We start from the raw sequence: 26,300 nt of genomic DNA on the forward strand, positions 1-26,300 counted from the left end.
GTTTCAGTCCTGTGGTAGTGAGGACATCACAGAACCGAAGGGGGCGCAATTTAGTACCAGTAAGGAAGGGTTTCGAGGATTGTTCTGGGCGAAATGCTGGGTTATCAGTAATCGGCGTTAGAGGGCCAGTCGTATCAATGAGGAGTGTACGTCGGTTAATGGGCGTAATTGACGCGAACGTGTGAGTGGCTGTGAAGGACAGTGGGGGAATTTTAAAACCTGGCTTGCCGGCTAGCCAAGGAAGGACCGTGAGCGCGCGTGGGGAAGAGGTGCGTGCAACATGGACCCACAGTTTACTGGAGTCTGATCGCAACATATCCAAAAGTCTGGCGTATACCGCAGAATAGTAATATAACTTACAATCTGGCAAACCAACACCCCCGAGTTCTTTAGACCGGGTCAAAACATGGAATTCTTTTTTATGTGCAGAACTGACATGCTCTACTAGCTGCCTGTGGATTTTTGTCCTTTCAGTCATCTGAGGAGCAGATCATCATAAACGCTCATTAAAACTCAATCCTTATCTTACTGATAAGAATGTGGCATAAATAAGTGTTTATGACCCCTCAGTAGAAATTAGGGTAATTAGATAAGGGGCACAGTGACTTTGTGACTGAGCAGCTCAAAATTTTTAATCAAGGCCAATTGAAAATATGATTTTTAGCCAAAAATAAGTTAAATGCAATCATTAAAAAAATTGACTCCGAAGGTGTACAGAGCCTTTAAGGCGTTAACCCTTTCCCGACATATGACGTGTATACTCGTCATCAAGCACTGCTACTTAGCGCTTCATGACGAGTATACACGTCATGGCATTAAACTGTCACCATGTCTGCAGACATGGTGACAGCGCTGAGACCCCGGCTGTTACACACAGCCAGGCATTTTGGGTCAATGCAGAGGGGGGTCTTGTGACCCTCCCGTATCGGCGATCGCTGCAAACCGCAAGTCAATTCAGACCTGCGGATCACAGCGCTTTCTGCAGTTTCTGATCCCCGCGGTCCCTGACCACGGGGATCAGAAACTTTAAAATGCCAAAAATAAAGATCCCCCCCCCCCCCCTGCACCCCTGAATGATTTTATGCCGGCGGGTGGTGCAGGGGGTGGGGGGTTGCAGGCGGTGCGGCAGGCGGGATCGCAATCCCTTGCCCGCCTCCTCTTGAATATTCATTGGCGTCCAGTGGGTATACCAGAGTGTCAGCACATTGCTGACACTCTGGTATAAACAGCTGACATCTGTGCTGTGATGTCAGCCGTTTAACCCTTTCCATACCGCGGTCCGTACGGACTGCTCTATGGAAGAGGTTAACAGTCAGGGAGCTCCCTCCCTCTCCCATCGGGGGGCTGCTGTGCCCTTGCAGCCACCCGACAGAAAGGGATCACCCGCTGCTCTGTTCTGGCAGACGGGGAAGGTTCCCATGGCAACAGGACGCCTTCTCAGGCATCCTGCTGTCAATGGTGCTGAACAGATCTGTGCTAAAGGCAGAGATCTGTTCAGACAAAGTGTATTGTACTGTATTATACAGACATCAGACCCACTGGATCTTGAAGAACCAATTGGGTCTGGGTCAAAAAAAATAAAGATAAAAGATAAAAAAAAACACTTATCACTGAATAAAAATTAAAAAAGTTAAATACACTACACATTAGGTATCGCCGCGTCCGTAACGACCTGATCTATAAAACGGTCATGTTACTTTCCCCGCACGGTGAACGCCATAAAAATAAAAAAATAAAAACTATGAGGAAATTGATATTTTGCCCACCTTACTTGGTAATAAAAGTGATCAAAAAAGTCGCATGTACGCCAAAATAGTACCAATCAAACCTTCACCTCATCCTGCAAAAAATGAGCCCCTACATGATACAATGGCCCAAAAAAAAAAAAAAAACTATGGGTCTCAGACTATGGAGACACTAAAACATGTTTTTTTTTGTTTCAAAAATATTATTGTGTAAAACCTAGATTAATAAAAAAAAAAAGGTAGACATATTAGCTATTTCACTTCAGGGACCCTTGGACCCGGGATTTAAATTATTGAGGTTCAGATAGCCAAATGGCTAATGGATTCCCGTTTACGGTCTAATTTAAAATGTAACGTTTATTTGATATTCTTTAAAAAATATATACGGGAAGACAAAAAAGAAAAAAAGTGTCTTAAAATTAAAGTGTACTTGTGCTTGGCAGCAAATCAGTACTTCATTTATTGATAATTGCTGCTTTTATTTGATATTCTTTAAAAAATATATACGGGAAGACAAAAAAGAAAAAAAGTGTCTTAAAATTAAAGTGTACTTGTGCTTGGCAGCAAATCAGTACTTCATTTATTGATAATTGCTGCTTTTATTTGCAGTCTCTTTCCTTCATGTGTCTACCACTCTATCCTGAGGAATGATTCCTAATCTATTTCCCTACTCCGGTTTGATGGAAATATAACCAGATGACAGCTCTGTCAACCCTGCACCGGAGTAACTCAAGTGTATATAACTCTATTCCTTTATTCGTCTTGAATGGATAGAGTGTTGCTGTTTGTATCGGCTAACCCAGTGTCTGCAGCGCACTGGGAGCCGAACACCAAGCATACCGCACTGATTTAAAACCTAACTTGCAGCTCCCCCGACATGTTTCACCACAGATGTGGCGTCTTCAGGGGCAATGGAGCTACTATCAACAAGATCACCAGGTGATTTAGCATTTATATATCGTGTGGGTGGATCTTTCCCTTCCTATTTTCCAATGAAATAGCATGATAGTCACGTAGTTGGGCCAATGAAATCCATCTCTATGCTTGGTCAGTCAGCGGACTAACCAGTATTTGTAAAGAGTATGCGCCTGCGTAAGAACTTGTACCTTTATTCAGCCTACCTTTTCTGATTACAATGCATGTCCTGCCAGGATAGATTCTCCGTACAGACATTAAGTATGGGCACATGCGCACCACACTCCATATCGCTTCCCCATGGTTTGTCCCCACTGCGCTTGCCCACACACTCAGCTCATGAATCTAGAAAAAATAACGATCAAAGTACCTATGCGCATGCGTCCATACTCGGTAATTCCTGGGATCTTTTGTTTCTACTCTCCGCTTCTTCTACCGATTCAAAGTCGGGGCGCATGCGTCTATACTCTATTAGTGTCTCATTAGTTGTTCCTCCTGCGCATGCCCACAGACTTAGTCTCTGGATTTCCAGAATTCTCCCAAGTCCAAACCTTTATATACTTTATGTCCCTATTAATTGGAGATTTCCAGTGTATAATTTCCACTGCATGTGTTCCTTTTTAAATTTCATCACCTTATATTTATCTTCATATTACATTTAAGGGACTCCAGGCTTATTTCGCTTATTCTCCCTTTTATTCTCATAAGAGATTGGGAGAGCTCCAGCATGTAGATGGAAAATCATGCAATTTTCCTGGGTAAAAAAGGAAGGGAGGAGGGAGAGAGAGAAGAGAGAGGGGATAAGAGGAATTTTTTATGGATATTTTATATTCCATATGGGATTTCAAATCCATCCTGTTCTAAGAAGATGTTATTGCTGTTGTGTATGATTTGTATTTTATATTTCACAGTAAATCCTATTTTAGAAGACATATACTGCTGCCATACTTTGTAAAATATAACAGCATATAGTACTATTACATTTGGTTCTTTTTTTCTTTTTTGTCTTCCCGTATATATTTTTTAAAGAATATCAAATAAACGTTACATTTTAAATTAGACCGTAAACGGGAATCCATTAGGCTACTTTCACACTAGCTTCAAGCGGATCCGCTTTAAACGGATCCGTCTGAAGGACTTAACAGACGGTAGCAAACGTTGATCTTCTGTGCGGATCCGATTGAACGGATCCGCTTGAAAAATGGCTCCGTTCATTGCGTCTGCATCCGTTTAGGCATGCGCTCAGCGGATCCGTTTTTCTATTAAAAAGGTGTTAAGGTGTGCCTCCTAAAGGCCTCCCATTAAAAAAAAGCAGGTACACCTCTATTCATGGTCATTGTAGGTGTGGCTCACTCCCACTGTATTAGAACCAGGTACACCTCTATTCAGACTCATTGTGTATTGGAAGCATGTTGCCTGCACACTTGCGTCTCCGACTGCGTTTTCAAATTCTGAAAGCTAGATGTATGAGACAAGACCGGGAAAGAAGAAGACGTCGGTATTGGATACATCCGATAAGTTCAAGAAGGATGACCAGAGGTGTTTTTTCTGTTCTTTATTTGGAGTTGCGGTCAAATTCGGAAAAATTTTACAATTATATGCGCATGACGGTTGAGAGTTTTGACCAGCTTCTGCAGCGCATTTCTTCAACCATTGACCGGGAGGATACACGAATGAGAAGGCCCATTTCACCATCGGAGAGGCTAATGGTGACAATAAGGTAAAAAAATAAAAAATTCATTTTATATATTGTTGTATATTTTTATATATATATTATATTTTATAATATTTAATTTTTTTGTTGGGTATTTTTTTGTTGGGTTTAGGTTTCTTGCTACTGGAGAAACCCTTACATCATTACATTACCAATATCGTATTGGAATATCGACACTCTGTGGAATAGTAAAGGATACTTGCGGTGCATTATGGGCGATATTGCATGAAGACTATATCCCGCATCCAACAACTGAACGATGGCTTCAAATAGTGGACAAGTTTATGCAAACCTGCCAATTCCCAAATTGTGTAGGAGCCGTGGATGGAAAACATATACGTATTGTTAAGCCATCAAAAAGTGGATCAGAATATTTTAATTATAAAAAATATTTTTCCATTATTGGCAATTGCAGATGCAGAATATCGATTTGTTGTTGTGGATATTGGAGCATACGGACGGACCAATGACTCAATGGCTTTCAAAACCTCCTCTATGGGGCGCCTCCTTTATTCCAAACAATTTGGATTACCGCCTGCAAGACCGTTGCCAGGAACAGATGGACCTCCCATGCCATTTATTATAGTAGGGGACGAAGCATTCCAAAGGTGTGAAAACCTCATAAAGCCATACTCCAGCCGTGATTTAAATTCCACCAAACGGATTTTTAATTATAGACTCACAAGAGCAAGACGACTGGTGGAGTGCGCCTTTGGGATTCTAGTTGCAAAATGGCGTATTCTAAACAAGGCCATTAACCTAAAAGTAGAAACTATTGATGATGTTGTTAAGGCTTGTGTGGTGTTACATAATTATCTATTATCGGAGGAACCACTGCGTCTAGACCCGCAAGATGTAGATTGTACACTGACTAGGATGCAAAATGTGTCATATCGATCTACTGTCGCCATTGCTAGAATGAGGGACGGTTTTGCCAATTACTTTGTCTCAGAAGCTGGTAGAGTGCCCTGGCAAAATAATGTATTGTAAATGTTTTTTTTACTGCTTAATTTTTCAAAAATAAAAATAAAAATTAATCTCAACTGTTGTAATGTGTTTTTTTCTTTACCTAAAGAGGTCTAGTCATTATGGATAAAGACATATTGTGTTTATCCAAACGTACATTTTTTTTTTTTTTTTGTGGTGCCATTTAATCTCTATTGTGCCTGCTATCGCACGGCTATAGCATTTCAAATAGCTATGGCATGGCTACAGCTAGACCTCCACATTTTAGATGGGGACAACATTTGTTGCGTGACATATAGTCAAAAAAATTTGAGATGGATTTTTAAAGTGTTTTGCATGTCGCATTGGGAAGTCATAGACCATCAGTATAGTAATTACAGTGGAAAGAGAAAATCCAATAATCAAATAATCTTTTTTTTTCTATATACCTTGTCCTTTAATGATGTAATATCTAAATGTTTAAAAACAGTTTCTCAGAATTTTCAGCCATGCAGTGTGTTTTGTTCATCCCTTTCTATGTATGAACAAACACATGTCAAGGTGAGAGCATTCCAAAGTGTTGATGTCTTCAACTGGGCGCAGTTCACTAATTGGCTCTGAACCCAGGTCAAAGACTACAACATTATGTTAATTTCCTGTCCCCTGTGGTAATGACGATAATACTGCATCATCTTTATAAAATATAAAAATGAAATCATTTTGGCTCTCTATTATTCTACAGTTGGTGATGATGATCCAATAGTATCGTTAGTTCCACAAGGGCTCATGTGGATTAGAACAAGATTGGCTCATGAAAAAACTATGTTCTTTTGCCAATTTGCTATAACAGTATTTCACAACCAGCGTGCCTACAGCTGGTGCTAAACTACAACTGCCAGCATGACCGCACAGCCTTTGGCTGTGGAGGCATGCCGGGATTTGCAGTTTTGCAATACCTGTAGCCACACTGTTAGACAAACAATGAGCTAGAATATATTAAATTATCAGCTTTTTGAAAGCCATTTATTTATTATACTCTAGCAATCATCAGTACTACAGGTGTAGGCAAAATAATTTCTATAATAACCAAAATATAATTATATTGATTTTTTCAATTTTAAGAATTTTACTTTACCCACAGCTGTGGTGAACATTGTGTATGATAAAATAACACCAGACAAATGATTTTATTTTCTTGAATTTTTTTAAATAATAAATTAATTAAATTTTTTATCAAAATTATAATTTTTTAAATATTGGAAAAACGTTTAGGGGAGGTGTAGCGTTGTGGAGTGGACCGTCCTGGACCGGCAGCAGAAGCCCCCCTGTCTTCAGTTGTGGAATGAAAATGACGGGCCGTGGGAAAGGATGCAGGATTTCTTGGGGTGTGGAGAGTGGAAGGGTCGGGAGTTGATTGTTCCCGAGCATGGGACGAAGAATGAGTGGGGAAAGAAGTAGTAGCGTGATAGTGAGGAGGAGAGGGAGTTGAAGAAAAAGATGGTAGATTGTACCCATGCTTGGGGGGTTGGGAAAGGGAAGGATGATGAAAATGGGAAGGTTGAGTCTGACCATGTTGATACACATGGGTTGAGGGGTAGGTAGTGGGTGGGGGGTAGGTAGTGGGCGGGGGGCGGTGCAGGATTTCCCACGACCCATTCTCCATCATAATTCTAAACTCATGCACCTGCTCAGAATTCATTTGGTCCATTCGGGAGACCATGGTTTGCAGGAAATGCTCGTGTTCGGAGAGTTGACGTGCCGACTCCGCCCCCTCCACTCGGCGTGCCAAGTCTTCCAAAACTCGACGCATGTCATCCGCAAAACCTTCCAGAGCATCGGAAACTATCTCTACAAGGTCCCCATAGTCTTCCCGACGGCTCCTACCTGATCTCCTGTGATTCAACGTAGCCCTCACATTTTCACGCCATGTTGAGAGCGTACGTTGAAAAGAGGGACCAGGTAGGGGACCAGGATTGACCTGAACAGGTGAATGAGGGACAGGAGGGCTGGTGGTGGCGGTCGCTCCGGGGTCCGCTTCAAGAGAGGGTTCAGGCTCCCGAGTGCTGCTGGCAGTTCTGAAGAGATAAAAAAAATAAGGCCTTTTAGTAAAAAAATACATTATTTAATAACATTTTCTACTTCATAATGTAGATGGCTGCATGAGAGAAACATACATATACTTAGGAGATAGTTACAAGAAGAGCTACTCAAAATTAGTGCATTAAATTAAAACCATTCAACACAAATAGTTTTGAAGTGAATACAAGACAGAGGGGATATGATGGAAGTTAATGTAGTAATGAATGAAAAATGGAGATTTATTTTTAATAAAAAATGCTATAAGAGGACATACTTTAAAAAGAGCAAAAAATATTTAAATTAAATATCTGGAATTTTAGAGAGTAGTGGATGCATGGAATAGCCTTCCTGCAGAAGTGGCAGCTGCAAATACTGAGATGGAGTTTAAGCATGCATGGGATAGGCATAAGGCCATCCTTCATATAAGATTGGGCCAGGGGCTATTCATAGTACTCAGTATATTGGGCAGACTAGATGGGTCCAAAAAAATTGTATGGGGAAAATACATTCTATGCTACTATAGGACAGATTCGTTAAGAAGAAGGAATTATTGGAATGGCAAACGTGTCTCTTCTTTCAGCTAAATGCAAAACTCTATTTCAAGCCCTGCCCATACATTTGTTGAAACTACAATCATACAGCAGCACAATGTGGAAATTTTTAAATTTTTCACCAGCTTGAGATCCATTTGCCAGACCTCTGATCTATTGTCCCTTGTGACCTTTGCTTGTCAAATTTTAGATAACTGAATCAGAGAATGATTTGTCTCACACAACCTTGTCAAGAGTTGATTCTGGATCTATTGTAACTGTTGACCATAATAGGACAAGTGAGATAAGTTGTCATAGAATCCTTTGTCTCACAAATCCTATTACAGACAGAAGTCAAGGTCTATTGTTCCTTTATGACCTTTTTGTTGAATGAGATAAAGAAATAAGAATTCCCTTTGTCTCGCACAACGTTCAAGACAGAAGTCTGGATTTCTTGAAACTTTTTACCATAATAGGACAAGTGATAAAAAATTTTCATAGAATCCTTTGTATCACAAATCCTATTCCAGACAGAAGTCAAGGTCTATTGTCCCTTTAGACTGAACAATCTTGAAAGCAAAGGTGGGAGAATCCTTTGTCTCTAACAAACCTTTCAGGAAACAAAGTCAATAAAGATAAATCATAAAAAAAAAAAATTGAAATAAAAATTTACCTTCGAAGGCCCAGCGTCGGACGCAGAAACCCCAACGCCGCATTATGGGCGTAGGGCTTCTTTGTCCGGGCTCCAGAGCCACTTGGGGCATGAACCTCCCTATTTTACTCTCTTGAAGCGGTCCCGGATTGACCGCCACCGAGTGGTAATCTTGTCCACTGTTGAAAAAAAAAAAAAATAATTAGTGTGATGTATTTTATTGTTGAGTGGGTTTTACCTTATACATGACTTGTACTTACCACATTCTTTTTGGTCCGCCGCAGAGAGATCCTCCCAGCCAGAGATGAATTCTTGGGCAATATCCCTCCAGAGAGATGGTGGTCTGCATGCTGGCGGTCGGAGGGGTCCCATAGTGAGGGACGCGCCTCCACCAGTTGGATAAGGAGTTCGTTCTGACTGCTCGGAATAACAAACTCCCTATCTTCCCTGGTGGAGACTGCGGAAACCTTGAAAAAATAAATAAATAAATAAATTAAATAATCTTCCAAAGGAATTGAAATTTTAAACACCCAAGTATATGATACTTACACATCCCGACCGCCACTGCCTCTCCCACGGCCTCTGGAGGGGACTGGGGGATCCTGTTTGGCGGATCGTGTCGAAGTTTCCTTTAACAAAAAAATATATTGGGTTAAAAAATGAAATCTAGAAAAATATAAAAATATATTGAAATTTTCTTACTTCAGTCCGGTCCAGGTCCATAACTGCTACACCTCCCCGTGGTGAATGCTGGCTTTCAGCAGATGAATAGGGCCTGGGACTTGTTGCCTCAGAATTTGTTTCTGACGAAGAAGATGGAGACTATAAAAAAATAAAAATAAATTATATATATATATATATATATATATATATATATATATATATATATATATATATATATATATATATAACTGTTTTATGAAAATACAAGTTGATGAGTATACTGTGCAGTGGAGGTTGTCCAATATCGATGCTAGCCATATTGGAAATTTTATCACGATGGTAATATATATTGTTAAAAAATTTTTTTTGGAAGTTATTAAAAAAATAGGGTCAAAAAGATAATACTATTGTATGGTCATTGCCTACAAGGTGACATTGTACGGTATGGGGCCCACATGGTGACATTGTACGGTATGGGGCCCACATGGTGACATTGTACTGTATCGGGCGCACCCAGTATACAGTGAGTCAGTGGAGGATGATGCAAAGTTGACATTAGACTATAACATTCAAAAGAAAAATACTGCACGATGTCGCACTAGCATGTACTTGCAACTTCTTCAATCCTACGACGCCTTGTTGGAGGACGATGGCGAGGGCGTGCCCCTTTTTGTTATTCAGACATCTGTTGAGAAATTTTTCAAATATTTGTATTAATGTGAAATAACCTAATTGAGGACCTAGATAATCCCAATTTTTTAACTTACTTTTTGGGCAAAAAAAGTTCAATTAGTTCGAATAAGGTAATCGATAGTTTTTCAATATTGGAGTTGCTATAAAAACAAATAAAAAAAAATAATTATATACATACTAAAATCTCTATAGTTAAAATCAGTGATGTCTGCCCACCGCCATTGCCTGCATTGCCATCTACATCCACCTATTCAATCATGAACCATTCTGTGCGAGATTTGACACACCACACACGTGCAATAATCTGCAACCTATGCCCTAGGGCAGTGATAGACAAACTGCGGCTCTACAGCTGTTGCAGAACTACAACTCCCAGCATGCAAAGACTGCCTACATCTTTCAGCCTACAGCAGAGCATGATAGGAGTTGTAGTTTTGCAACAGCTGGAGAGCTGCAGTTTGCCTATCAGTGCCCTAGGCGAAGTACTTTGGTCACACACACACATTTTCCATCAAAACATAAATCCCAGATTTCTCTAGCCGACCCCACACTCCATAAACTTATAACAGTAATCAAAAACCATTACAATATAGAAAATCACACTTGAAAATCACACTCATGCGCTCGTCTACAGCTGTAGTTTGTAGGCCCACTATCACTGCTATATATGCTCCACAAGACACGTTCATTTATAGTGCACCTATAGAATGACAAAACAAACGTGCGTCAACTTTGCTCACACAACTTGCCTATTCAATGCCTCAAAACAGCATCCACCTCGCCATGTGACATTCTGACACCTATACTGACATCTTTCAGACCCATGCTCAATGAACAAAACCAACCGACATGCCATTGCAGCCACAAAACTTCACTGACATCTGCTAAAAAATGCCCATGAAAGTGCCTTTATATGCCCCCATGACAGATAGAAAGATTAGAAGAAAATTGAAAGAAAAAAAGAAAGAAATACAGTGAAACAGAGAGAGAGAAGTTTCATGTACATACCTGCTCCTGAACTTGGGGGTCCAAAATGGCCGCTGGGTGTGCAGTGGGAGGAGAAAGGCAGAAGGAGGAGAAATGAAGGGGAGGAGAAATGCAGGGGGAGGTTAAAAAACATGCTCAAGTAGTAAAGTGAACGGATCCGCTTCAGACGGAGCCAAGACAGACCATCACAGACGGATCCGTCTCCATTGACTTCTATTGTTGTTCAGACGCATCCGTTTGCCTCCGCTCGGCCAGGCGGACATCCGAACGCTGCAAGCTGCGTTCAGGTGTCCGCTCGCTGAGCGAAGCGGAGGCTGAACGCTGCCAGACTGATGCATTCTGAGCGGATCCGCATCCATTCAGAATGCATTAGGGATGAACGGATCCGTTCGGGGCCGCTTGTAAGAGCCTTCAAACGGATCGTTCAAGCAGAGCCCCGAACGCTAGTGTGAAAGTAGCCTTAGCCATTTGGGTATCTGAACCTCAACATATTAGCTATTGCCACGTCCGTAAGAACCTGCTCTATAAAAATACCACATGACCTCACCCCTCAGGTGAACACTGTATAAAAAATTAGATAAAAACTGTGTCAAAAAAGCTATTTTTTTTGTTACCTTACATCACAAAAAGTGTAATAGCAAGCGTTCAAGAAGTCATATGCACCCCAAAATAGTACCAATCTAACCGTCATCTCATCCCGCAAAAATTATACCCAACCTGAGACAATCGCCTAAAAACTGAAAAAACTATGGCTCTCAGACTATGGAGACACTAAAACATGATTATTTTTTTTTGTTTCAAAAATGATATTATTGTGTAAAACCTAAATAAATAAAAAAAAGTATATATATTGGGTATCGCCGCGTCCGTAAGAACCTGCTCTATAAAAATAGCACATGATCTAACCTGTCAGATGAACGTTGTAAATAATAAATAAAAACCGTGCCAAAACAGCTATTTTTTGGCAAATTTTCAATTTTAATCCATTTTTTCCCGTAACAAAGCAAGGGTTAACAGCCAAACAAAACTCAATATTTATTGCCCTGATTCTGTATTTTATAGAAATGCCCCATATGTGGTCGTAAACTGCTGTATGGCCACACGGCAGGGTGCAGAAGGAAAGAAGCGCCATATGGTTTTTGGAAGGCAGTTTTTGCTGGACTGGTTTTTTGACACCATGTCCCATTTGAAGCCCCCCCTGATGCACCCCTAGAGTAGAAACTCCAAAAAGTGACCCCATTTTGGAAACTACACCCTCAAGGTATTCAAAACTGATTTTACTAACTTTGTTAACCCTTTTAAGTGTTCCACAAGAGTTAATGGCAAATGGAGATGAAATTTCTGAATTTCAATTTTTTGTTACCTTGCCTCACAAAAAGTGTAATATAGAACAACCAAAAATCATATGTACCCTAAACTAGTACCAACAAAACTTCCACCCTATCCCGTAGTTTCTAAAATGGGGTCACTTTTTTGGAGTTTCTACTCTAGGGGTGCATCAGGGGGGCTTCAAATGGGACATGGTGTCAAAAAAACCAGTGTAGCAAAATCTGCCTTCCAAAAACCGTATGGCATTCCTTTCCTTCTGCGCCCTGCCGTGTGCCTGTACAGTAGTTTACAACCACATATGTGGTGTTTCTTTTAACTACAGAATCAGGGCAATAAATATTGAGTTTTGTTTGGCTGTTAACCCTTGCTTTGTTACTGAAAAAAATGATTAAAATTGAAAATTTGCAGAAAAATTGAAATTCTGAAATTTCATCTCCATTTGCCAATAACTTGAGGAACACCTAAAGGGTTAACAAAGTTTGTAAAATCAGTTTTGAATACCTTGAGGGGTGTAGTTTCCAAAATGGGGTCATTTTTGGGTGGTTTCAATTATGTAAGCCTCACAAAGTGACTTCAGACCTGAACTGGTCCTTAAAAAGTGGGTTTTGGAAATTTTCTGAAAAATTTCAAGATTTGCTTCTAAATTTCTAAGCCTTGTAACGTCCCCAAAAAATAAAATGTCATTCCCAAAATGATCCAAACATGAAGTAGACTAATGGGGAATGTAAAGTAATAACTATTTTTGGAGGTATTACTATGTATTATAGAAGTAGAGAAATTAAAACTTGGAAATTTGCTAATTTTTAAAAAATTTGGGTAAATTTGGTATTTTTTTTTTATAAATAAAAATGATTTTTTTTTACTTTATTTTACCAGTGTCGTGAAGTACAATATGTGACAAAAAAAAAACTAATCAGAACGGCCTGGATAAGTAAAAGCGTTTTAAAGTTATTCTCACAAAGTGACACTGGTCAGATTTGTAAAGAATAGCCTGGTCCTTAAGGTGAAAAATGGCTTGGTCCTGAAAGGGTTAATGCAATTATTCTTATTCATTTTTATACTATTACAGGTATGATTTAAATTTTATTTATATTAATTATACTATCCAACCTTGAAATGTATTACTTTTTGTACTTTTTCTAATTTTCTGTTGTCTAAACATTGAGTGCGTCTTATAGCCTGAAAAATACTTTGGAAAATGGCCCAAATATGCAGCAAAAAATTGGCAGCCCCTGTTTTGCTGCATAATGAATTTACACACATTTCTTACTATATTAAAAGTCATAAATATGTCCCTTTTCTTTTTTTGTTTTCCCTCTAGATTTCTTTGGATTTTGGTTTGAAAATAAACTCCATGAGTGGACAAAGATCATCAAGAAAAAGATGTGGAGAAATCCAGTCAGAGGATTCTTCACACTGTGAACATGTCTCCAAAACAACATGTGTTTTAAGTAAGCTTGTGGAATTGCCAACAGCACCTCTTAACCGACACCAGTTAAAGAGGTTGGAAGAGCATCGGTATAAAAGCTGTGGGAAATCTCTTCTGGAACCATTAATGCAAGGATTTTGGGAATGGTTGGTTGGAAAGGTCCCTTCATGGATTGCACCAAATCTTATCACCATAATAGGACTTTTGATCAATATCTTGACAACAGTAGTGTTAGTATGTTACTGTCCAACAGCAACGGAGCAGGTAAAATATAACTTGTTTTAATCACTCATATGCATGTTCTGTAGATCTAAAGGAGTTTTACACTGAATGCTCCTATAGGTTACATGTGTTTGGTGACATATTTAAGGAGTGTTTCTGTCATAGATGATTATTCCCATCTCAGGCCTTAATATTTATTATTATTATTATTATTATTATTATTATTTAATTATTAAAGCGCCATTCATTTCATAGCGCTGTACATATGAAAAGGGATATACATAAGGCTACTTTCACACTTGCGTTATTCTTTTCCGGCATAGAGTTCCGTCACAGGGGCTCTATACCGGAAAAGAACTGATCAGGTATGTCCCCATGCATTCTGAATGGAGAGTAATCCGTTCAGTTTGCATCAGGATGTCTTCAGTTCAGTCGTTTTGACTGATCAGGCAAAAGAGAAAACCGTAGCATGCTACGGTTTTATCTCCGGCTAAAAAAACTGAAGACTTGCCTGAATGCCGGATCCGGCATTTTTCCCCATAGGAATGTATTAGTGCCGGATCCGGCATTCAGAATACCGGAATGCCGGATCCGTCCTTCCGGTATGCGCATGCGCAGACTGAAAAAAAGGTGAAAAAATAAATGCCGGATCCGTTTTTGCCGGATGACACCGGAAAGACTGATCCGGCATTTCAATGTATTTTTTTGACTGATCAGGCATTTTTAAGACTGATCAGGATCCTGATCAGTCTTACTAATGCCATCAGTTAGCATACATTTTGCCTGATCCGGCAGGCAGTTACGGCGACGGAACTGCCTGCCGGATCTCTCTGCCGCAAGTGTGAAAGTAGCCTAATACAGACAATTGCACTAATCATAAACAAGACTAGTTACAAACAATCTACATGGTATGGGAGAAGGACACAGTAGATGCGGGTGAAGTTGGTTGTGGCGGTATAGAGGCAGCAGGGTCACTGGTTGTAGGCTTGTCTGAAGAGGTGGGTTTTCAGGTTTCTTTTGAAGGATTCCACTGTTAGTGAGAGTCTGGTATGTTAGGGTAGCGAGTTCCAGAGTATGGGGGATGCACGGGAGAAATCCTGGAGGCGATTGTGGGAAGAGGTGATAAGAGGAGAGAAGGAGGTCTTGTGAGGATCGGAGAGTGTGTGTGGGGATGTATCTGGAAAGTAGCTCAGAGATGTAGGGAGGGGACAGGTTGTGGACGGCCTTGTATGTATTTGTTAGTACTTTGAAGTGAATTCGCTGGGCAATGGGGAGCCAGTGAAGGGATTGGCAGAGGAGTAATAGGGTTAGAGGTGGATTAGTCGGGCAGCAGAGTTGAGGATAGATTGGAGGGGTGCGAGAGTGCTAGATGGGAGGCCACAGATGAGAATGTTGCAGTAGTCCAGACGGGAGATGATGAGGGCATGTACAAGCATTTTTCGCTGATTCAAAGTTGAGGAAAGCGCGGATGCAGGAGATATTTTTGAGTTGGAGGCAGCAGGTGGTGGAAAGGGCTTGGATGTGCGGTCGGAAGGAAAGGGCACAATCAAAGGTCACTCCAAGGCAGCGTACTTGGTTGACTGGGTAGTGTGTGCAGCCATTGATCATGATAGATAGGTCTGTTGGGGGGGTTGAGCAAGATGGGGGGGAAAGATGATGAATTCTGTTTTATCCATGTTAAGTTTTCGAAAGTGAGAGGCGAAGAAGGCTGATATGGAAGATAGGCATTGTGGGATTCTGGATAGTAAGGTGGTGATGTCTGGACCAGATTTGTGTGTCGTCAGCATAAGAGTGATACTAAAAGCCATGGGACTCTATGAGCTGTGTAGATGGAGAAGAGCAGGTGTCCTAGGACAGAGCCTTGTGGGACACCAACAGAGAGGGAATGAGACGAGGAGGTGGTGCGGGAGTCGGAGACTCAAAACGTCCGTTCTGTGAGGTATGATGTGATCCAGGAGAGGGCCAGGTCAGTGATGCCAAGAGATGAGAGAGTTTGCAACAGAAGGGAGTGGTCAACAGTGTCGAAGGCAGAGGACAGGCCAAGGAGGAGGAGGACAGAGTATTGTTTCTTGGTTTTGGCTGTTAGTAGGTCATTGGTGACTTTGGTGAGGGCAGTCTCAGTCAAGTGGTGGGGTCGGAAGCCAGATTGTAGGCGGTCAAAGAGGGAGCAGGAGGAGAGGTGAGAGGACAGTTCTGAATGGACATGTTCAAGTAGCTTTGAGGCAAACGGAAGAAGTGATATGGGGCAATAACTGGACAAAGAAGGTGGGTCAAGTGAAGGCTTTTTGAGGATGGGTGTAATGGTAACATGTTTAAAAGCAGAGGGGAAGACCCCAGAGGTTAGTGATAAGTTAAAGAGATGAGTTAGGGCTGGGATAAACATTGTGGTGAGGTTAGGGATGAGGTGGATATCTGAATAAGCTTACCCTTTGCATTAATTGAAAACCTGAATTTCTATGTTGAAGTCTATGAGACAAATGGAATGAGCTGATCAAACTAGTGCTATACTTTCTAGATCTCCCACAGATATCTAAGGACTATATGTACAAGAAATAAAATAGGAAAATCAGATTTCCTTTTTGTTTTATTCTGTTAATTTACCATATTTTTCCAGGACATCCTCCATGACAGCACCCATGGAGGATGTCCTTTTGGTCACTGTTGGGACAGGAAGAGAGAGAGATTAAAAGGCCTCTCTCCAGTGTTCTTCCTGTCCCTACGGGGATAGGGAGAGAGAGACGTCCCGACTATAGGGACAGATTAGGTGAAGGGGGGAGTCTGGTCGGGGGGGGTTCTCCTGCCTCTCCTCTTCAGACTCGTGCAGCCCCCAAAACCAGCACCCCTCTGGGAAGTGGTCCCCTGGTTTGTCCCCGTACCTGCTACATTCGGATAGCCGCGTGGGATTGGGGACGCCGATGCCGCTTCTCCTCCGGAAGCTCTGGGCTCGGCAGCGGCTCCTGCGCTCCCCTTCGCACGCTAGGCTGGGATTGCCTGTGCGTTTACGTGACCGGAGGTTCGAACGCGTCACCGGAAGCAAGATGGCGGCCCGCATCGCATTCTGGAGACCTCAGGAACAATGAGGTCTCGCATGTTTGGGGGTCGACTCTTCCTAGGAATGAGTCCCCCCGTGAAGAGCAGGAGGAGGCGAAGCTACGCGGCGACGGGCGGACCGGTAATAAAAAAAATACCTATTTAAGTCCCTGATGACAACCTGTAGAGGTTGCATCACGGAGGTCCAGGCGTCTGCCAAGCAGGAGGCTTGTTCAGACTCTCCCGTCCAGGTTTCTGTAAGTAGATTACCTTCCTTGGCTAAATAGGGATCTTGATGGCACTTTAACACTAAATATAAGTCTGTTCTGCGTTTCCCTTTTTACTGGAAAGGAGTCGGGGCACAAGTCTCATGGAGACTCGAAAAAGAAGGGGAAAAAGTGTGCAACCTGCCAAAGCTTCTGGATTCATATAAAAAATCCTTATGCCCAGAATGCTTATCAAAAATTCTTAAAGAGGAGCGGTCGTCTCTACTTTCAGAATTGAAAGCTATTGTGAGGGAAGAGGTGCAGGCAGCAAGTTCTCGCCAGACCCCGGATCCGGTGCCATCTTCCCCTTCTCCCCCCAAACGACCCAGAATTCTGCAGGACTCTGACTCTGAGGAGGAAGGGTTATGCTGCTTGGACGATATGGAAGATGAAGTCTCAGCTTCCTATCCTCTGGAGGAACAGCAGATTTTTATTTTCATCTGAGGATTTAGACCCCCTCCTCACTGCTTATAAGACAAACCATGGCTATTGAGGAGGAAGAACAGGCACGCTCGGTTGAAGATGAGATGTTTGGCGGCCTGAAGGTTAAGAAAAGGAAGGTTTTCCCAGTGAATAAAAACCTAAAAGACCTCATTACAGAGGAGTGGGCTGAGGGAGAAAAGAAGCTCTATATGCCCAGGGAATTCAAAAGCAGACTGCTGTTTGATCCTATGGACACTAAACTTTGGGACGAGATCCCAAAAGTGGATATCCAGGTGGCAAAAGTGGTGAAAAAGACCTCAATTCCGTTTGAGGATTCGTCACAGCTGAGGGATCCCATGGATTGAAAAATGGACGGCTTACTGAAGAGGTCCTGGGAGTCAGCGGGGGCGACAATAAATACAAATATTGCAGCCACCTCCGTATCTAGAGCCTTAGTACTATGGATCAATCAGCTGGAGGACCATCTCAGAGCTAAGACCTCCAGAGAGGACATCCTGGAGTCACTTCCCCTATTAAAAATGTCTTCAGGATTTCTAGCAGACGCCTCAGCGGAATCTATTAGATTCACAGCCAAAACACAGTCTCAGACAAACACCGCCAGACGTCTGGCTAAAATCTTGTTCTGGAGATATAGCGTCTAAAAATAGACTCTGTGCTATACCCTTCACAGGTTCCTTTATGTTCGGCCCAGTCCTCGACTCCATCTTACAGAATGCAACAGATAATAAAAAAAGGGTTCCCTGAGGAAAAGACAAAGAAACTGCAGCCCTTTCGTAAGGCCTCTAGTCAAAGTCAGACCAGGTCTTATAGAGGAAAAGGGAAATCAGGTAGATGGAGCTACCCCAAAGGGGGGAAAGGAAGGGGGTTCCTCTTCAACCCCAATACTAACACAGGGAAGCAATGACGCCAGGCCAGTGGGGGGGGAGACTGCGACATTTCTGGCAAAACTGGAAACGGATTACCCAGAATCAGTGGATCCTGCATTCTATCAGAGACTGCTTCAGGATAGAGTTTCGAAGTCCTCCTCCCCAGACCTTCCCGTTAACACACTTCGAGTCTCCTCACCTTCAACATCCGCTTTGGTCAGACGTGCAAAAATTACTAGACCTAGGAGCTATTACACAAGTCCCTCCCTCTCAACAGTTCAAGGATCATTACTCAAGACTGTTCTTTGTAAAAAAGCCAGATGGGTCGGTGAGGACCATAATCAATTTGAAATTTCTAAACAAGTGGGTGACTTTTTACAGATTCAAAATGGTATCGGCAAAGTCCACAACTCCATTGATCACGCCAGGGGTGCTTCTTTGCACATTAGATCTCAAGGATGCGTATTATCACATCCCCATACACCAGCAACATCAACAGTACCTAAGGTTCGCAATCAAAAGCAATGGGAAGATTCTCCACTACCAATTCCAGTGCTTGCCATTCAGGATTTCATCCGCTCCCCGTCTATTTACAAAGGTGGTGTCGGAAATCATGGCCTATCTTTGTCAGAGTCAAATTACAATTGTACCCTACCTGGACGACTTCCTGCTCATCGCAGATTCAGTACAGAAGCTGGAGGGAGACATCCATCAAACATTGTCTCTATTCAAAGACCTGGGGTGGATCATAAATTACAAAAAATCAGACCTTTTACCAGGCACGAAGAAAGAGTTCCTGGGTACTCTTCTCGACACGGTGACACAATATTCATTTCTTCCCGTGCGGAAACGGGTCAACATAAAAAGGAAGGTCGAGTTATTCAAGAAGAAGAAGTCCTACTCATTAAGAGAGGCGATGCAGATCCTGGGGCTTATGACCTCCTGTATTTCGATTGTGCCTTGGGCTCAATTCCATTCGAGGCCCCTTCAGGAAACAGTATTGAGAGCTTGGGACAGAGACCACGCTCCCTCAACCTCAAAGTAAAGCTGCCATACAGGGTATTGAATGCTCTATCCTGGTGGATAACTACTGAAAACTTGGAGAAAGGGGTTCCCTGGAATAAGACTCCAGCCATGACAGTCACTACGGACGCAAGTCTCAGAGGCTGGGGGGGGGCATGTAAAAAGATTTTTCCAGGGCACATGGTCCTTTCAGGACAGGCTAAGGTCCTCAAACTACAGGGAATTAAAGGCGGTGCTAAAAACATTGAAAGCAGCCGAGCACCTTCTCCAGGGGCATCATGTCAGGATCTTGTCGGACAATATAACAACTGTGTGTTATCTGAAAAGACCAGGTGGGACCAGATGCCCGTTGCTTCAGGGTCTAGCGGAGAAAATTTTCAGATGGGCAGAGCAGAAAGTCCGGTCCATTTCAGCAACTCACCTGAAAGGATCCCAAAACTCCAGGGCAGACTTCCTAAGCTGTCGCAGAATCGATTTAGGAGAATGGAGTCTGAACAGACAAGTATTCCAACAGATCTGCCAGAAATGGGGCCTGCCAGAGATAGATCTCTTTGCATCAAAGGGATATTCACAGCTAGACTGTTTCTTTTCTCTAAGCGCCAGTGGAAATCCTGTGGCAGTGGATGCCCTGGCTCAGGAGTGGGATATGCACCTAGCATAGGCCTTTCCCCTATTGCTCCTGATCCCGGCAATCTTGAAAAAGATGAGATCCAGCTCTACGACTCTGATCCTAATAGCGCCACACTGACCCAAGAGAGCATGGTACCCTATCTTAAGAGAAATGTTGATCAGAGATCCGTTTTCCCTTCCATACAGGAAAGACCTGTTATTACAGGGGCCGCTGGAAAATCCAAATCTCAACAAACTGAGATTGACTGCCTGGATCCTGAGAGGCAGACCCTGATAAAGAAGGGACTCTCGGATAAGGTAATTTCAACTCTGCAACAGTCGTAAACCTGTAACCTCTGCCATATATGCTAAAATATGGAAAAGGTTTTCACGCTGGTTATCCCAGACTCACCCAGGAACCGAAACACCATCAGTAGGTTACATCTAGGTTTGAATTAGGTTTAAAACCCAGCACGCTCAAAGTTCAGATTTCGGCTTTAAGTTGTTATTTATCGTTCAATACGTTTTTATTGAAGAGTTTTTCAGAAAAAGACAAGAGACAGTGCATGAGTTACAGTGCATAAGAGAACCATACACTACAGTCTAATACAAGACTATACAAGGGTCATATTGCACAAAGTTATAAGAATGTTGTACCATGAAGCATAATCTCAGGGTCACACAATATAAAAAAATCTCTGCTTTGTGGTGCAGTTGCTGTTATGCTGAAGGTGGCAACTACCACCCTAGTATTTAGTAGAAAAGGACCTTGCATAAGGGAGGGTAGCCCCCCTTGTCGAACATTCACCCTAGTATACGAGAGGGAATCATGAAATACCAACAGGTAATAGAGATTGTGAATCATAGAAATTGTGAACCATGACAAAAACTAAAGGCATACAAATTGTCACTCGCTGTCCGTGCAGCACCCACTGAGATAGTAAGGCCAGCCGGATTCAACCCAATTCCAAACTTATGTGTTTAGGTGTGTTTAGGTATAAGTTTGCCCATTGTGACCATTCGGCCTCAAATTTGACCAATGCGAAGTTCTTATGTGCTAACATCCTCTCGTAGGAATTGAAACATAGAAACATAGAAACATAGAATGTGTCGGCAGATAAGAACCATTTGGCCCATCTAGTCTGCCCAATATACTGAATACTATGGATAGCCCCCGGCCCTATCTTATATGAAGGATGGCCTTATGCCTATCCCATGCATGCTTAAACCCCTTCACTGTATTTGCAGCTACCACTTCTGCAGGAAGGCTATTCCATGCATCCACTACTCTCTCAGTAAAGTAATACTTCCTTATATTACTTTTAAACCTTTGCCCCTCTAATTTAAAACTGTGTCCTCTTGTGGTAGTTTTTCTTCTTTTAAATATGCTCTCTTCCTTTACCGAGTTGATTCCCTTTATGTATTTAAAAGTTTCTATCATATCCCCTCTGTCTCTTCTTTCTTCCAAGCTATACATATTAAGGTCCTTTAACCTTTCCTGGTAAGTTTTATCCTGCAATCCATGTACTAGTTTAGTAGCTCTTCTCTGAACTCTCTCTAGAGTATCTATATCCTTCTGGAGATATGGCCTCCAGTACTGCACACAATACTCTAAGTGAGGTCTCACCAGTGTTCTGTACAGCGGCATAAGCACTTCACTCTTTCTACTGCTTATACCTCTCCCTATACATCCAAGCATTCTGCTGGCATTTCGTGCTGCTCTATTACATTGTCTTCCCACCTTTAAGTCTTCTGAAATAATTACTCCTAAATCCCTTTCCTCAGATACTGAGGTCAGGACTGTGTCAAATATTCTATATTCTGCCCTTGGGTTTTTACGCCCCAGGTGCATTATCTTGCACTTATCCACATTAAATTTCAGTTTCCAGAGTTCTGACCATTCTTCTAGTTTTCCTAAATCCTTTTCCATTTGGCGTTTCCCTCCAGGAACATCAACCCTGTTACATATCTTTGTGTCATCAGCAAAAAGACAAACCTTACCAGCGAGGTCCCAGTACAGATCCCTGTGGAACCCCACTGGTAACATTACCTTGTTTTGAATGTTCTCCATTGACTACAACCCTCTGTTGTCTGTCACTCAGCCACTGCCTAATCCACTCAACAATATGGGAGTCCATGCTCAATGACTGCAGTTTATTGATAAGTCTTCTATGTGGGACAGTGTCAAAAGCCTTACTAAAATCTAGATATGCGATGTCTACTGCACCTCCACCGTCTATTATTTTATTCACCCAGTCAAAAAAATCTATAAGATTTGTTTGACATGATCTCCCTGAAGTAAACCCATGTTGTTTTTCATCTTGCAATCCATGGGATTTTAGATGTTCCACAATCCTATCCTTTAATAGGGTTTCCATTAATTTGCCTACTATTGATGTCAGACTCACTGGTCTATAGTTGCTCGATTCCTCCCTACTACCTTTCTTGTGAATGGGCACGACATTTGCCAATTTCCAATCTTCCGGGACGACTCCTGTTACTAATGATTGGTTAAATAAATCTGTTAACGGTTTTGCCAGCTCACCACTAAGCTCTTTTAATAATTTTGGGTGTATCTCATCAGGCCCCTGTGACTTATCTGTCTTCACCTTAGACAGCAAACTTAGAACATCTTCCTCTGTAAAGATACATGCATCAAACGATTTAATAGTCATTCTTTCTAGTGGAGGTCCTTCTCCTTTTTCTTTTGTAAAAACTGAACAGAAGTATTCATTAAGGCAGTCGGCTAGCCCTTTATTCTCTTCTACATACCTTCCGTCCTTTGTTTTTAATTTAGTTATTCCTTGTTTTAATTTCCTTTTTTTCATTTATATATCTGAAGAATGTCTTATCCCCTTTTTTCATAGACTGAGCTAGTTTTTCTTCTGCCTGCGCTTTAGAAGTTCTTATAACTTGCTTGGCCTCTCTCTGCCTAATCTTGTAGATTTCCTTATCTTCATTGCTCTGGGTTTTTTTATAATTACAAAATGCTAGCTTTTTATTTTTAATGATTTGGGCCACTTCTGCTGAGTACCACATTGGTCTCCTCCTTTTTTTGCTTTTACTGACGAGTCTAATGCAATTTTCTGTTGCCTTCAATAATGCACCTTTTAAGTAGTCCCATTTCTCCTGGACTCCATGTAATCCGTTCCCGTCTGATAAGGACTCATTTATGACTAATTTCATTTTTGAAAAGTCTGTTTTTCTAAAATCTAAAACTTTTGTTTTTGTGTGGTGGGACTCTTTCACAGTTCTTATATTAAACCACACTGACTGGTGATCACTAGATCCCAAGGTTTCGCCTACAATGACATCATATACCGAATCCCCGTTTGTGAATACCAAATCCAAAATGGCCTCCCTCCGGGTTGGCTCCTCAACCACTTGTTGTAGAGATAACCCCAGTAGGGAATTTAGAATATCTGTACTCCTGGTAGAACTTGCTATTTTGGTTTTCCAGTTTATATCTGGAAGATTGAAATCTCCCATAATGATAACTTCTCCTTTCATTGTCATTTTAACTATTTCTTCAACTAGTAGATCATCTAGTTCTTTAACTTGACCAGGTGGTCTATATATCACACCTACACGAGTTACTGCATGGTTAGCAAACTGCAACGTAACCCAAACTGACTCTATGTTGGCCTCACCAACTTGTATTAGGTTAGATTTAATGCTATCTTTCACATACAGGGCCACTCCTCCTCCTTTCTTGCCTTCTCTGTCTCTTCTGTATAAAGAGTACCCTGGTATGGTTATGTCCCAGTCATTTCTTTCATTAAACCATGTCTCCGTAACAGCCACTAAATCTACATTCTCAGATGCCATTATTGACCCAAGTTCATTGATTTTTTTACCTAAACTGCGAGCATTTGTAGACAGGACTCTGAGCTTATCATTTCTTAACCTCAGTGCTTCTGGCCTGTTCTGGCATTGTTTCGGGGGACAATTGGACTCTTTTATTTTCACTCTTTTGCCCCCCCTTCCTAGTTTAAATACTCTTTCGCAAATTCTTGGAGTTGTTCACTAAGTACATTTGTTCCTTTGAGAGAAAGATGCAAACCATCTTTTTTGTACAGTTCCTTTCTATTCCAAGTAGAGCTATCATGAGAAACAAAGCCAAATCCTTGCTCTTGACACCATTTACCAAGCCATATGTTGAACTCCTTTATGCGCCTCTGCCTATCATTCTGAACATTATGCACAGGCAGAACTTCAGAAAATGAAATGGTGGATGCAGACTTAAGAAATTGGTTATATCTACGGCTCTCAAAATTTCCTGAACGGTTGGGATCACCGTGCTCTTCCAATTTCTAGTTATGGCCATTTTCGTAGTCAAGAACAGGTGCATGGAGATAGTCCTAAAGGCTGCAGGGGATCAGTGTGCGATCAATAAATAGCAAGGCCAAAGCTGCATCGTGGTCTAACTTGCGGCCAGATGCTCCCTCTATTAAATGAAAGATATCAGACCACAGTCCCTTTACCCGAGGACAGCCCCAAAGTATGTGTAAAAGAGTCCCCCTGCCACGACATCCCCTCCAGCACAGCGTCTCAGAGCTGCGGAATATACGACTTAGTCTCAGGGGAGTAAAATACCATCTGAGAAGCGTTTTTGCGTATGATTCAAAATGCAAGACACATTTCAGCCGTTTTGCCGCGAAATGAATAGCTGTGGTCCACTGTGCCGGAGAAATGCAGCGCCCCAGATCTGACTCCCATGATAGGAGCGGAGTAGATTTAACAAAAGAGCTTTTGTTGCCTAGATAGGAGTAGATTGGGTGGATTCCTTTCCATTTGGATTGTTTTAGGGACAATTGGTTCAGGAGTTCAAGATGTGTTTCTACTTTTAACGTGGGATTAGCTGTTAATAAATGTCGTATTCTTAAGTATTTATAGAAATACCTCTGAGGGATATTATACTGTTTTTGCAAGTCAGCGAAGGGTCGTAAAGCAGAGTGAGAGAGTAGATGTGCGACCGTCTCCACTCCCCCGCCCCTCCACGACTCCAGAGGCAGGTCAGGGAGGAGGCACTGTAGTGTTTCTATTGGAGTGAATTTTGCTATAGAGGCTTTTGTTCCACTTCCTCGGCAGTGGTACTGTTTCCACAATCCCAGTGAAGTCGAAAGGAGATATGGGAGAGGAGGAGACTGCACACTCCCGTAAAGAGATGCTAATAGTAATGCTTTGAGACTAGGTACTGGGGCCAACGTCTGTTCAATATGGACCCAATGTTTAGGTTCGTCAGAGCTCCACCAATCTCTAAGTTGGTGTATTCTGGTAGCCATGTAATAGTCGAAGATATTCGGGAGGCTTAAGCCTCAGAATTTCTTAAGTCTGCACATGACCATTCTGGCAATGTGGTGAGGACTTTTATTCCAAGTGAACCCGGTAAGCAACTTATTAATAGCATTGAAGAAGGAACGGGGCAATTCTATTGGTAGAATTCTAAACATAAAGTAGCCTAGGGAGCACATGCTGTTGAAAGGCCGCTATCCTGCCAAGCCATAAAATCTCAGTTTTTGCAATATTCCCTAGTTCTTTTTGGAGATCCGAAAGGAATTGCGGGAAGTTTGCCCTATATAACTGCCGAACAGTAGGGGTGAGTTGAATACCAAGGTATTGAACCGCAGTGGGCTGCCAATCCCATAGATAGAGTTGTTTTAGCTGCTCTAGAGTCTGACCGGAGACAAAAAGGGGGAGAGCCTGGGACTTTCCTTCATTAAGTTTGTAAAATGATAAGGAGCCATACAAGTGAATGACCTGTCTCACCGCTGCCAGTGACAAGACAGTGTTGGTCAGAGAGAGGACTATATCATCAGCATATAGTGAGAGAGTATGCTGTCTATCACCAATCTGCACCCCTGAGATGTTTTCTGTTTGCCTAATGGCTTGTGCTAATGGTTCTAGAGACAGTATAAAGATCAGAGAGGATAGGGGACATCCCTGCCTGGTGCCATTAGAGAGCCCAAAGGGGTCTGAGAGAACTCCGTTGGCCAACACACGGGCCGATGGGTCTGTATATAATGCTCTTATGGCCCCTATCAACGCAGTCGAAAAGCCCATTTTACAGAGCACCGAGAAGGCAAACGAACAATTCACCCGGCGAATGCCTTCTCGGCATCTAAGGTGAGGAACACCGTGGGCATCGCTAGTCTATTA

At 42.0% G+C, this 26,300-nt stretch overlaps 1 protein-coding gene across 1 annotated transcript in view; it reads left to right on the forward strand.

The window, feature by feature from the left end:
* CEPT1 (choline/ethanolamine phosphotransferase 1) overlaps nt 1-26,300 on the forward strand; it is a 326,348-nt gene that overhangs the window by 74,910 nt on the left and 225,138 nt on the right. The window contains exon 2 of the mRNA XM_040424136.1: nt 13,574-13,945. Within this exon, the coding sequence (XP_040280070.1) occupies nt 13,607-13,945 (339 nt within the window). The 5' untranslated portion in view covers nt 13,574-13,606. The remainder of the gene's footprint in view (nt 1-13,573; nt 13,946-26,300) is intronic.

Source organism: Bufo bufo, chromosome 3, assembly GCF_905171765.1.
Source record: "Bufo bufo chromosome 3, aBufBuf1.1, whole genome shotgun sequence".
Classification (NCBI taxonomy): domain Eukaryota; kingdom Metazoa; phylum Chordata; class Amphibia; order Anura; family Bufonidae; genus Bufo; species Bufo bufo.